General features: G+C 40.5%; 2 protein-coding genes across 3 annotated transcripts in view; one reads left to right on the top strand and one right to left on the bottom strand.

The window, feature by feature from the left end:
- The window catches only part of dnm3b (dynamin 3b), a 94,043-nt gene extending 92,445 nt beyond the window's left edge, over positions 1-1,598 (bottom strand). The window contains exons 1-2 of the mRNA XM_083542697.1: positions 1,394-1,598; positions 733-1,156 (exon numbers count right to left, since the gene is read on the bottom strand). Coding sequence (XP_083398823.1) covers positions 733-893 — 161 coding nt within the window. The 5' untranslated portion in view covers positions 894-1,156; positions 1,394-1,598. The remainder of the gene's footprint in view (positions 1-732; positions 1,157-1,393) is intronic.
- A 1,223-nt stretch (positions 1,599-2,821) lies between these two features.
- LOC310726955 (myocilin-like) lies at positions 2,822-13,983 on the top strand. 2 transcript variants are annotated; one of them, XM_083542976.1, is made up of 4 exons: positions 2,822-2,878; positions 9,521-10,082; positions 10,257-10,352; positions 12,993-13,983. In XM_083542976.1, the coding sequence occupies exons 2-4, from the start codon at positions 9,659-9,661 to the stop codon at positions 13,796-13,798; spliced, it is 1,326 nt and encodes a 441-aa protein (XP_083399102.1). In that variant the 5' UTR covers positions 2,822-2,878; positions 9,521-9,658; the 3' UTR covers positions 13,799-13,983. The 2 variants fall into 2 exon arrangements, with proteins under 2 accessions (XP_083399102.1, XP_083399103.1); XM_083542977.1 differs by lacking the exon at positions 2,822-2,878 and having other exon boundaries at positions 9,499-10,082.
- Positions 13,984-14,298: the final 315 nt, after the last annotated feature.

Genomic DNA, 14,298 nt, shown 5'->3' with positions numbered 1-14,298 from the left:
TGTCTCTTTCTGTCTCCTCCTCGCTCCTCCTGACTCTTTCTGACTCTTGATTCATCCTGACTCCTCCTGACACTCCTAACGTTTCCCGTCTCCTCCTGACTCTTCGTGACTCCTCCTTACCCTCTTGTCTCCTCCTGACTCTTCTGACTCCTCCTTACCCTCTTGACTGCTCCTGACTCTTCTGACTCCACTAAAATCCTCCTGACTCTTACTGACTCCGCCTGATTTTTTCTCTCCTCCTGACACTTCTGACTCTTCCTGACCCTTTCTGATGCTTCTGACTCCTCCTGATACTCCTAACTCTCTTGACTCCTCCAGACTATTCCTGACACCACAAAAAGTAACCTTTACTCTCCTCAGCCAGGATTTTGTAGTTGTTCCTCAGACTTGTTTACACTCCATGGGTTATAAGGCTTTTTCTAATTATCTTCTAAAAACCACATCAGAAATTACGTTTTCGAAAAACTTACTTTCTATGTTTCTATGCTACTTTTGAAGGTTCTACATAAAATCAACTACATTATCACCAATCATTTCTATCACAATTTTTTTTGGATAAAGACACGCATGGTCTATGACCTACATGCTCCTCCAAAGAACGTTTGATGGAGGATTCCATTAATAAATCATACACTAAAGCAACAAGATCATCATAAAGAGATGTGACTGCCAAGTCTTAGCCCCTAAAACAAAGGATTATTTATAGACTGAAGCATCTCAACAGCAGCTTACTTTCCAACGAAGTTCTCCAGCACGGAGCTTTTCCCGGCGCTCTGGCCTCCAACCACGGCGATCTGCGGCAAGTCGAGGTTACAGCTCTGCCCGATGCTGCTGAAGGCATCCTGCAGCCGGTTCACCAACGGGATCAGGTCCTCCATGCCTCGGTTCCCCATGATGATGTGTGTGTGTGTGTGTGTGTGTGTGTGTGTGTGTGTGTGTGTGTGTTTGTGTGGGTGATGAAATGAGAGAGAGAGAGAGAGAGAGAGAGAGAGAGAGAGAGAGAGAGAGAGAGAGAGAGAGATATTTGGGAATGTGAGCTAGAGAGGATGCTGGTGCTGATTCTGGTGCTGATTCTGGTGCTGAAGCAGGTGCTGATTCTGGTGCTGATGCTGATGTTGACCTTTGCGCATCAAGAAGCCATTGAGCGTTGATTCCTCTGAGGAGAAAGACGCAGAAGGATGAAACTGCGCAGTCGGTTCAACACCGATCCTGTTTTTTTTTTTTCTCCCTTTTTTCAAGGGCACTGAAGGGATCAGCACATAACCACCAATTGCTTGGTTAAAAAATAATGATGGCCATTGTTTTGCCTAAATGGGACGCCTGAGAGCGCACAAACCCACTCCAAAATATAATAATAATAATAATAATAATAATAATCAAAACACGCTCTTACCGTCTATCCCAGCCGTGAGGATTAATCCCACCAGCCTAATCCTGATGAAGATGGAGAGCTCCAGTGTTCTTGTCTCAAGGCCTGTCCCTGGGTCTGTTTGGGAACGGGTTAAACCGCGGGTGCATCTGCGCGTTAGAGGGACATCACGTCCCGAACCGGAGACTATGTAATTCTCCAATGACAGATTAATCGCCCCTGTAACGCAGACACACCGATGACGCACGGCGCGGGGGGAAAAGTGACCGACACGTGGCCTGACCAATCACAGTGCGCACACTTCTCCACCGAACGATCTTATTGGCTGAAGCATGAGGAAACGGGGACGAAATAAAACCCGCCCCCTTCTTTCCGCCGCCTGCGTCTCACTGCGCGTCTCCTCGTGCGCATCGCGGGGGCCTGGATTTCAATAATAATAATAATAATAATAATAATAATAATTATTATTATTATTATTATTATTATTATTATTATTGTTATTATTATTATTATTATTATTACTAACATTTAACCATAAATAATATTAGTAATAATAATAATAATAATGATAATAATAATAATAATTATTATTATCATTATTATTATTATTAAAGTAAAGAAATAGGGACAAAGCATGATCTAAAGTGCCGTACATTTGCCCAGGGATTTGAACTTATGCCCTTTGGCTCTAAAGTCCGATCACAATTCTACTATCATGTCCTCACACCTTCACTGGCACCTGTTATTGATCATCTTCACAACAGCAGACATCTACGCAGAGCATGTAACATCATCAGGGACTTCTTACATTCCACTCACAACCTCCTTTCATTCAAAAAGTAATGCACCAGAACCAGAAGGGCCAGCTTTTCTCCAAAAAACATCTACCACCACCACCCTGCTGAACTTCACACTACACTGCCAGGGCTCTGTTGGCTCTACTGACTAATCATCATGTTTTTTTCTCATGTGCATACAATATACAGTATATCTTATATTGTAAATCTATATATCTCATATTTCTGTACATATACGAGGGCAGTGGTGGTTCAGTGGTTAAGGCTCTGGGTTACTGATCATAAGTTTGAGAAAGGCTCTTAACCCTACATGCTCAGTAGGCACAGTACCCTGGCTGACCCTGTGATCTGACCCCAGCCTCCTGAGAAGAAGGGATATGTGAAAACCTTTCCTGGTGATCTCGTATTTAGCGTCTGATGCTTTAACAGCTTCTGCACATTTTTTCATTTCATTTTTACTTGTAGAGCGATTTGAACAATGGCCATTGTATCTTAGACATCATAACGTTGTGTAAGAATGTGCGTATATGTTTAATCCTAATAATTGTATCCCCACAGAATGCGCCGGTGGTGACTGTGGCAAGGAAAGACTCACAAGGGAACCTCATCTTCATCAGAGTTCCATCATTGTTAAGATGCTGTGCATTGATAGGTGTTTAAATGCAGAACTGTTCTTGCTGCAGTGGTGAATGCTCCTAGATTCCTTCCTGAGGTAACAGGCGATGTTGCGTCGTTGAGATGAACGGAAAGTAAAGCGGTATTTATTTTGGACAAAGAAAAAGAAAAACAAATACGCTGGACTTGGTAGTATTAAGGAGTCTTGTGTGTTACGGTCAATGATGCCATAAATAGCATCAAATATTAATAAAGTGATCTAAGGTCTTCCATTACAGATTTCATTTATATCCAAAGTGAACGATGACGTGAAATCGTCTAGGAAAATGTTTCCTTTCAAGTTGATTGAAACAAACAACGAATTGATCCTGGAAATGGGAATTAGGTTCATTCAAATTGAAGAACATCGTATATGTCACAATGTCACAAGGAAATATATATTATAGAAAAGGAAGAAAGCTTGTTAATAGAAACAGCACAGCGGGATATGAGAAGCAAGATGTCTTGTAGTTTTGCAGGAAACCCAACACGAGACAAATAAGACATAAAGCACCTACAGACAGGACACACTGTCCAGAGAGACCATTTGTAGAACAGATTATGGCTTGAGGACGTGGTAAAACATTGGACCTCCTGTCAACTGTAAAACGCTCAGCGTTCTGTGGTTCTGCTTAGAAAAATACGTCAACACGTAAACATGTGTGTGGTGAAAACTGACTCCATTTGAAGTCCACAAAAGTTACAGACGGGTGGCAAAAGTCTGCTGGTTATAATTATATGGAGGCAGGTTTCCAGCGAGAATAAAATCCTGGGTGGTTTAGAAAACATTTTCCCCTCATTGTATTTTGTAATTTTGCAGACTCGGTTAATCATCAGCAGGTCTCAAGTTGTTGGACGGTTCTCGATGTGTTTGTAATGAGGAAAACAGGTCATTTTTGCAATGTTTTATTCTACAGAATTAGAGTTCAGGTCAGAGAAAAAACATGAGGAGCAAGTCATACTCATATCCATACACAAGAACATACTTAAGTGCTTCATAAAGCTTCAATTCTCATCAATTTCTAGAATCCAGCATGTAAAATCAATCTCCAACCATCCTACACACACGTTCACAATAGTGGCAGGAGTGATTTGTGATAGAAGAGTATCTGTGAGAGTGAAAGGGAAAGTTTATAGGACTGTGGTGAGACCTGCGATGTTGTATGGTTTAGAGACAGTGGCATTGAGTAAAAGACAGGAGGTGGAGCTGGAGGTAGCAGAGCTGAAGATGTTGAGGTTTTCGTTGAGAGTGATGAGGATGGACAGGATTAGAAATTAGTTTTTTAGAGGGACAGCGCATGTAGGACGTTTTGGAGACAAGGTGAGGAAGGTGAGATTGAGATGGTTTGGACATGTGCAGAGGAGGGACATGGGGTATATCAGTAGGAGAATGCTGAGGATGGAGCCACCAGGAAGGAGGAAAAGAAGAAGACCAAGGAGGAGGTTTATGGATGTGGTGAGAGAAGACATGCAGGTAGTTGGTGTGAAAGAGGCAGATGTAGAGGACAGGGGGGTATGAAGACCGATGATCTGCTGTGGCGACCCCTAATGAGAGCAGCCAAAAGCAGAAGAAGAAGAACATAAACTGTATATATGTTTTTTCCTGCTGGAGCAACGTTAAATTTAATATCAAGATAGTGAGTCAAAACCCCAAGTGAGATGAACACTGACTAAGGTGAAATTGTCAGACTAACCCAGGAACATGGTAGGAACATTTCTGATCACCTGCTAGTTGCACAAACAGAGTCTATCTATTTATTTTTTCTCCAAAACTGCTCAAAACTCTAATTTAGGGAAACAGAACTCTTTCCTTCTTTTTTCTTTTTGAACCACACAGAATTTTCCACAACTGGGCAATTGAATGATTGGATCAAAAATTTATTATTTTCTAAAAGAAAAGAAAAGAAAACAATACAATTCAATTTCAATACAAATTAATTCTTTACCAAACTTACACTGTTGACTTTGGGGTTGTAAGCCGGAAATGCTACACACTCCTAAAGTATATTAAAAAGCTATTAAAATGCTATAAATGATGTGAGGAACGATGCAAACTAAACACCATCCACTGAATCAATGACGTATTATTTCCTAAAGGTTATTTCTATGTAGAAAACAAAGCAATAGGTCTATAATTATTGACTGTCAAAATGGATTGGAAATGAAGAAATCATGATGTGACAGAACATAAAAAAGACCGAAAGACCCACCAACAAGCATCAACCAAATACAACTGCAGTAAAAAACATCTCAAGAGAGTGAAACTCAGCATTTAGTGGTGATGTCAATAGGTTTCAGACTTCAGGCAGGAGAGATCCAGGGGTGAAGAAGACAAAAAAGGTTTCCATAATTCATAGAAAATTGTTCTTTGGTCTTAATAATAAGGCTTTAAATGCCTACTGTGAAACATGGTGGTGGTAGCTTGCTTTTCATAACTATGAAAATGAAAGACCGGCCAGGGTTTATTGGTGGGATAGATGACGACCTAAATATTATTATCCAAGAAGACCACATGTGAAAGAGTGGAAAAGGTTCTAACAGGACAACAAACTCATGTATAAAGTCAAAATATACACAAGACGGATTTAAAAAAAAAAGAAGAGCTTACATAGCATGTAAGAAGAGCTTACATAGCTGACACCTGATCTGGCCAAGCTTTAGGTATTCCTGCATCACAATTTGCAAAAGACATCAACTTGGACATGTGGGCAGCTTCCATAATGTACAAAGTACTGTAAATACCGTAAAAGGTTCCTGTAGAGATTTACACAGACATCCATTTGGATGTCCTTTTGATGCCTTGAAAGAAAAGATCAAAGTTAAAGTGACAAGACAATTACAAAGCCTAAGAAGCCCCAAGATGCCTGGGGACAAGACGGGGTTGCACTGCAACCCTGTTAAGAAAAAAAACAAAGTAATTACTGATGACATATTTTGATTCATGTTGATAAAAGACCATCTTTATGTGTCTCCACGTCGTCCTCGGAGACAGATGCCCAGGGATGGCAAAACACTAGATTATAGGATGCTCTTTATGTACAGCTGAGCGACTATTAGAATACCAAAGACTTATTTTTACAGCAGAATGGCCTTCAACTTTCAAATAGTATACTATTAGACACCATTAAAGTGGAATTCCAAACATTTGTGGAATTACATTAGCGCTTGATGTAGAACGATGAAAGGGGGAAGAGGAAGCTTAGTGGTTAGGGCTCTGGGATTGCTGATCAGAAAGTTGGAGATTCAAGCCCCTGTATCACCAAGCTGCCACTCTTTAGCCCCATGAGCAAGGCTCTTAAACCTCTAACCTACCCCCAGGGGTGCTGTATCCTGTATGGTGGACCCTGCACTCTGACCCCAGCTTCCTTACATCATTTGGAATATGAGAAGAATGAATTTCACATGTGACAAGTAAAATGCAGGTTTACCTTTATATGAAAGAGGTGTGTCAGGGAAGAATCTGCTTGTCAACTGCATTCAGTTCATCATAAGTGATTACACCCTCCAAACCTATTCAGAACATCTAATGACTAATGACCCCTGAATTACTGCGGCGTCGGGTTACACTGAATGCACATCCTGTACCGCCTGCAGTTTCTTTCAGTGAAGGATATAAAGGAGTGGAGTTTCCAAACATTCACCCCAGTTGTAAGTTTGGAAACTCCACTCCTTTATATCCTTCACTGAAAGAAACTGCAGGCGGTACAGGATGTGCATTCAGTGTAACCCGACGCCGCAGTAATTCAGGGGTCATTAGTTACACTTGACCCGGTGTCAGATTCTTGCCTCACTTTATCTCACAAACTCTTTTATCTTCTAAGGGATTCTGATCCCCCACTTTTTCACCTCGCACACACAAATACACTATAACCAGTTAAAAATAACAGTGCATGAAAAGAATCCTAACATTTTTACTGTGCTCAGGGTCTGTGTATGTACCGTCACACTTCCCAAAAGACGGCTTTGAGAAGAAAATTAACGATCTAATAGTTGAATTATACTTTATGCAGTAATCAAAATCTCTCGATACCAAATTCGAACAGGCCTGTCTAACAGTCCTAATCTGGAGGTAGAAGGAAATGTCATTAGTGGTCTTTTTTGGGGAAGAATTGCCCACTTTGGTTCCATTTACACAAATGCTACATAATATAAGGGCGACTAACATATTCAGAGACTGCAGGCAGTTATGTAGAACATGGGGGTGAGGTGGGGCCCACCCCCATGGATGGATTTCGAATGAAATCGCTGATTAGATTTTTGGCTTGTTCAAGATTTAAACACAACCAAATACATTTAAATGTGGTGTTTACTTTACAAAATTACTGTTTACAAAACGCATAATACATTAGACAAACCTTTAATCCCCCAAAAACTTTCATTAACCTGTTAGCCTTCACCACAGCTTTTGGGATTTACATCTGAAAATGTCCGACCTAACTTTAAATGTTAACAGTTCCTGATAAGAGTGGGCTACATACGCAATTGAAATATCTTTGAAAAGAAGACAGTTTGAGCTTTACCATTATTCAAAGTTGATGATGCACAAAGAGATAATAAGTGATAGAAAGTTATAGATGATTAAGTACCGTGAATATAAATTTCCTAAATTGAAATTTTGTGTTAAAAACTGCATGTCTCATGAGTTTATATTTTAAATTGAATGGAGAAATCATGAAAAGGAGATTCCTACAAACATTTATCAGAGACTATGTCTGGTTCGCAACTGAACAGCTATAGGATTAAGGGCCTTTCTCAGGGGCCCAGGAGTGGTAGTTTAGTGTGGCTGGTATTTAACCTCACAACCTTCCGATCCAAAGTCCAATGTCTTAACCACTAAACTACCACCTCACCAGATGCATCACTGAGTACACTACATGAATGATAGCCATAACTGACAACAAAAAAAAAAAGAAATAAAAAATTTCCTTATATGCAATAGAAATACTTGTCAAATGTCTGATGGAGCCAGTAGAAAAATTTGGACGATAATCGTTCACTGGCACAATGTTTGTTCTAATGAGTGTTATAGTGCAATTTGCTAAATTGCAGCTAATTAGGTTTTCAGGCCCAGTTTACTTTTACATACAGAAATATGAATGCACCCCCCCCCCCCCCCACACACACACACACACACACACACACACACACACTATGGGAATAGAAGAACGTCTTTCCCACATGAACATTTCCGGACACTTCCAAACACTTTTCACAGATGTACATCAAAACTGATTCAACAGATGTACAATGTCCAAATACACCCCTCAAATATCCCTCAAATAGCCTATAAACTGTTTCTTAGTATATTCATTTACCCATGGTGTAGTCGATGGATGCAAAACGCAATAAAAATGCTTTTTTTTTGGTACTTTTAATGCCTTTTGGTGGTCACATGACCTTCAAGTCAGGTAAACATTAAAACACAGGGGTTGTGTATAGAATACAACTCTGTGTAATTCTGTTAAAGGAAAACAATCAAATTTATTCAAAGCATTTTATTCCTCTTATTCCAATGCAATATGCCAAATCTGCATGTAATGCTGAGGAGCGTCCATGAAAATGATTAGCTCGATTCTAGAGATCTTTAAACAGTGGATATTGTCTCAAAGCAGCTTTAGTGTGCAAACCACGTAATTGAGTTTAAATAGAGATACAGTCTGTAAAATGTGACTCCAGTAAAAGTGTCCCTTTAAACCTTCATTTGAGTAAAAGTACAAAAGTATCCAAAGTATCCAAAGTACTGATTCATTATAACTATAATGTTCCTGTTATCATTTTTATCACAAAACTCTTTACTTAATCACCTGGGTTTATGTGAAAAGACTCGAATGTGACTCTCAGCACACTAATCTATTAATAGAATGATATTAATTAGTCAATGTAATGAATGGACATTCGGTGGTTAGGATTTGTTTTTGTTTTACTCCGTTTGCTCTCAAGTTTCAGGGAGTTTTTCTGCACCACTCTCACCTCTGTCTCGCTCATTAGGGGAAAACTTATAAACACTAAACCTATACAAATGTATAAATTGAAATTTTTTTCAACCTCCATTATTTCTGCAAAGATTATTTGGGACAAAGTTGTTAAAAGTGACTTGAAAATGCAATTGAATTGAATAGAATTGAGTTAAGAAATTCCCTGGACATTCCTCAGGATTACATGCAAGTCAGAAGCATTGCATTGGAATAAAATATTTCAAAAATATAAAATACTAAAAAAAAGAAAAAAAAAAAAAAGAAAAAAAAAATCACTTTTATTTTTTATTTTTTTTATTTTTATTTAACTTTTTTTTTACCTCTGGTTAAACCACTATCTTTGAAGACTCCATAAATCTTCATTATATCAACAATTCGAGTTTTTTTTTTCAAATCCATGTCTGTGGAAAGTTCCTATCGTTAAAAAACAATAATATATAATTTTTTATTTGATTGCGATGTTTTGTCATGTTGCACGTTCTAGTTTTATTCGTATGAATTACATTTTTCTTTTTTTTATTTGTATTATAATTTATTGTCTTTATCCGATCCATTTATTTATACCACTCCTTAAAAGCATTTAAATGCAGGTTGGATGTGAATGAGAAAAAAAAATCGAATTTGGACATTTCAGAGCTGCTATTAAAAGAAAAAAAACTAAACGACAACATATGACCAGAATCCAGAGTGCTGTGTTGTTTCTCCCTTTCTTTCTCCTCCCACAGTTTAGGAGCTGGCCTTATATATCTCCACCTTCCACCGCGTTGCCTTCAAAGAATAGACAGCAACTGAAGAAGCAGCTTGACTTTTGGACTTTTTGACACTTAGGCATTATTTAAAAACCTGACTCTTTGTTCCTAACCATGTGGATGAGGTTTTCCTTTTTGGTTGTCTTTATGGTTCATGTCCAGGGTCAGGACCGAGCCTCGTTCCGCAAGTCTGGCGACCGCTACGGTCGCTGCCAGTACACCTTTAGCGTGGACAGCCCGGTGGAATCCAGCTGCCCCGGCACCATGGAGACAGAAAACTTGAGCGCTCGTATAATGCTACTGGAGGCCGTGGTGAGCAGGGTGTTGGGGGCCGAGACACTCACAGAGACACTGAGGACGCCGGGAGAGATGGACGAGATGAGGCAGCTTCTCCAGGAGAAAGAGCAGCTGGATGTGCAAGTGAAGGAGCTACAGAGACAAGTGGAGGAGCTCACGATGGAGACAGAAAAGCTCAGAGAGAAACCGTGTCCGTCGCTCCCCAACTCAGAGGATCGCTTCGACGTCAATCGAGGCAGCGGTGAGGATTTCAATGGTGTTACGAATTTAAAAACCTAGCCGAGAGAGATCATTGCAAGTAAGATTATTAGGAAAATACTCATTATTGGGAGATGTTCTGGATGTTAGCCATCCAGAATGATATAAGTTTTACTTTTTCAGACGAATTTCAAATTTGTCGCTGTTTCTTCTGTAGGTCCTGCTGTGAGTGGTGCATTTCTGGAAATGAAGGCTGAGGTTTCTAAAGTTCCAGTTCCTCCTAAAGTTCAGGAGGACCTCCAAAACTCTGCAGGTCTGACAACTTCTGCTTTATAAAACCGCTTAACTCTGTAGATTAGCGACCGGTGGCGATGGCATGCTTTAGAAAAAGTAAACTCTGCAGTTTTTCTCAGGTGCTTTGGAACGTTTCTCAGATCAGAAATGAAATTCTCAAACCTCCACATCGTGCAGTCACTTGTGCACATCATAACAAGTGTGTGCTGTTTCCTACATGATCAATGATGTCATGTTGATCAAAATATATTATACTGGTTCTCACCTGAATAGTTTCAACCCCCAATACATCTCGGCATCAGTTCATTACGTGCAGTATCCCACAAAATTGAGTACACCCTTCACATCTTCTGCTGGATGTTAGACACATAAGGAAGCATCTTTTGCTTGAGGATCCCGACAGTGCTCAATAGAGTTCAGGTCTGGAGACATACTTGGCCACTTCATCAACTTCACCTTTAGTTGTGGTCATTATTATGTTGAAAAACTGCCGTTCGCCCCAGTTTCTGAAGAATGTCGAAGTATATGTTGGAATCCATCCCTCAATGAACTGCAGCTCCAAGCACCAGCAGCACTCATGCACCCCAAGAACATGATGCTACCACCATCATGCATGACTGTTAGCAAGACACAATTTTCTTGGTTCTCCTTACCAGGGCATCACCACACATGCTGAACATCATCTGAGTCAAACAGGTTTATCTTTGTCTCATCAGACCACAGGACATGGTTCCAGTAATTCATGCTCTTGGACAGGTCGTCTTTAGCAAACAGTTTGCGGGTTTCTTGTGAGCCAGCTTCAGAAGAGGCTCCTTCTGCAACCTCTAAAGCAATGCAGCAGCTCTCATGTGTCTGTTTTCAGAAGCAGCTTCTGCACCTGACGCACAGCATGAGGACTCGACTTCTTTAATGGACTCTAGCAATGTCTGTTCTGAGTGGAACCTGTCTTGGAAAACCTCTGTATGACCCTAAATTACTGTACTGTAACTCAGTTTCAGGGTGATACTGATCTTCTTACAGCCTCGGCATCTTTGAGCAGAGCAACAATTCTGATTCTCAAATCCTCAGTGTCTTTACCATGAGGACCATGTTGAACATCCAGTGGTCAGTGTGAGCGAATTGGACTCAAAGCGCCACATTTTAACTGCTTTAATACAAGATATACAAATTTGTCTGGTCCTGTCAAGCAGACAACATGAACATGATAAATAGGACTTGTGGCTTTACATGTTTACACCACGTTCAGCTGTTATTACTTGGGGTGTACTCACTTTTGTTGGCAGTTATTTAGACAATATTGGCAAACATTTAATCCTTTTAAATATATCCAAGTTTCGTTTCTATCTTATAGATATACTAAGACTTAAAAACTAAGAGACTTTCTTGTCATGGTAGTAATACAACGGAATTAGTTTGGTAGCTCTCAGGGACCAGCAGCAATAAAAAGCATAAAAGAAAATGCAAGAATAAACAAAAGATAATTGCACTAGATATAATCATATGACAATGTACAATGAAATATATGTGCAGTGGGAAAACAGGATTATCAGAAATAATGAAATATTGCACAAGTTATGCTATTCACTGCTAACTAATAATAATAATAATAATAATAATAATAATAATAATAATAATAATAATAATAAATAATAATAATATATAGATAAATAATAGCAGTCTGGGTGTAAAGTGTCAGCATGGTTTGTTATGTCTTCCTTAGTTCTTGACAGCTATGTGTGTGAATGTGTGTGTGTTTGTATGTGTGTTTGTATGTGTGTGTGTGTTGGGGGTAATACAGGCTACTGCTCTGGGAAAGAAGCTGTTTCTCAGTCTGTTAGTGTGTGTCCTGATAAAAGGGGCGGACGGGTTGAATCCTTGATGATGTTGCTAGCTCTATTGTGTAGACGGCTAGCATAAACCATGTAGAGGTTGGGGAGCTTGGTTCCCACAGTCCTCTGTGCAGCTGGTGTACGCCATTGTAAGGCAGTGGCAGAGAATGCTCTCTATCGTGTTCCTGTAGAAATTCACTAAAAGCTAAGAGGGTACTTTGGCCTTCTTGAGCTTTCTCAGGGAAAATGCCTCTGCTGAGCTTTCTCCAAAGAGTAGGATGTGTTAATGGTCCATGGTAAATCCTTTGTGATGTGCAGACCCAGGAATTTGACGTTGTTAACCTCATCATCGTTAATGTGTGTGTGTGCGTTTTTCTGGTCCTTCTGTAGTCCACCACGATCTCCTTGTAGGGGGCGTGGCCTAAGCGGCCCTACAGTAAGTGTGCTGTATGCACGTGATTGATGAATGTGCAGGTAGGAATTCAACAAAAAATTGCATTAAATCTGGTTGTTTTAACCAAAATTATCCTGCAAGAGTTCAATGTTATAGGGGACTTGTAAATGAAAATATTATTGACATTAATTCCCATGTTGAATTTCCAGTTTTGCAACCCCAATTTTAAGAGATGAACTAAGAAAAGTACTGGCTTTTGCAAGTGATCCAATCTGTTGTGTTGTTTGTTTTGGGAAATGTAGTTACTGTTTTGCAAATATTAAGAATGATTCGAGAAATGCTCCAAAGCAACTGAGAAAAACCGTTATAGACCTGGAATTTAAAGTGCACTGTGCCCAGGTCGTTTTTGTGATTCAAAACTTCTTTTTCCTGAAAGGTTGTGGGGAACTTGTTGCTGTTGGGGAGCCTGAGACCCATCAAAAGGCGAACAGCATCACAGGAAAATACGGGATGTGGTTCCAGGACCCCAAGTCTCCAGGAGCTCCGTATGGGCCGGACACGGTTTGGCGTGTCGAAACCGTGAGCAATGAAGTACGAGAACTCTATGCTTATGAAAACCTGGAACAGCTTGCTCGAGGCTACCCCATGAAGGTCCTGCTTCTTCCAGAGTCGATGGAAAGTACTGGAGCCACTGTGTACCGGGGTTCCCTTTACTACCAGCGCAAACAGAGCCCCACGCTTCTGCGGTATGACCTCACCCGAGAGGACGTTGTGGCCCAAAGAGACCTGCCATTCCCTGGATTCCATGGCCAATACCCGTACTCCTGGGGTGGCTACACTGATATCGACCTGGCCGCAGACGAGAAAGGACTATGGGCCATCTACAGCACAGAAAAGGCTCGCGGAGCCATCGTCATCTCGCAGCTCGATCCCGAAAACCTGAAAGTGACCAGGAGCTGGGAGACCAACATCCAGAAGAAGAAAGTGGCGAATGCTTTCATGGTGTGCGGCAGGCTGTACACGGTGGCGAGCTACAGAGCCAACAGCACCACCCTTAATTTTAGCTTTGACACGGCGAGCGGCCAGAGCAAAGCCCTGAACGTGCCGTTCCGCAACCGATACGGCTACAACAGCATGATCGACTACAATGCAGCCAAAAGAAAGCTGTACTCCTGGGACAACTTCCACATGGTCACCTACGATGTGAAACTCACGAGGGCCAGCTCACAATCGTCGTTCTAGATACAAGAAGCAGCTCTTCCCTCTTTCTAATCCCTGAGCTGCAGTGGTTTCTACTTTGGCAGGGAAAATAGCCCGAATTTGCTGCTTACTGCCATCTTCTGGTTCAAAGATCAACTACACATACAATGCTTCATAAAACCTTCTTCTTGATTTCTCCATTTTAATTTCTAAAACTCCAATAACCTCAACTACATTTGTATTTGTATGTATAACCTTATGGTGTTGCCAAATGACAATTGTAAAATAAAGATTCAAATGTTTTGCAATGTTTTTGTACTTCTGTGACTGAATGTAAACATTTCAAACCCATGTGCTGTTATAATAGCATCCATTCTCCTGGGAAGAGGTTCCACTAGATTTTGGAGTGTGCATGTGGAGATTTGTGGTCATTTAGCCACAAAATCAGGTATTCAATAGGGTTGAGGTCAGAGCTCTGTAGCAGGAGATCCTTCACATCTTCTAACCCATGTAAAGCAGATCTTCATGGAGCTGGTTTTGTG

Source organism: Silurus aristotelis (assembly GCF_946808225.1).
Source record: "Silurus aristotelis genome assembly, chromosome: 5".
NCBI classification, from domain to species: domain Eukaryota; kingdom Metazoa; phylum Chordata; class Actinopteri; order Siluriformes; family Siluridae; genus Silurus; species Silurus aristotelis.
The sequence above is the reverse complement of the archived record's forward strand: the minus strand, read 5'-3'. Positions and strand labels throughout refer to the sequence as shown.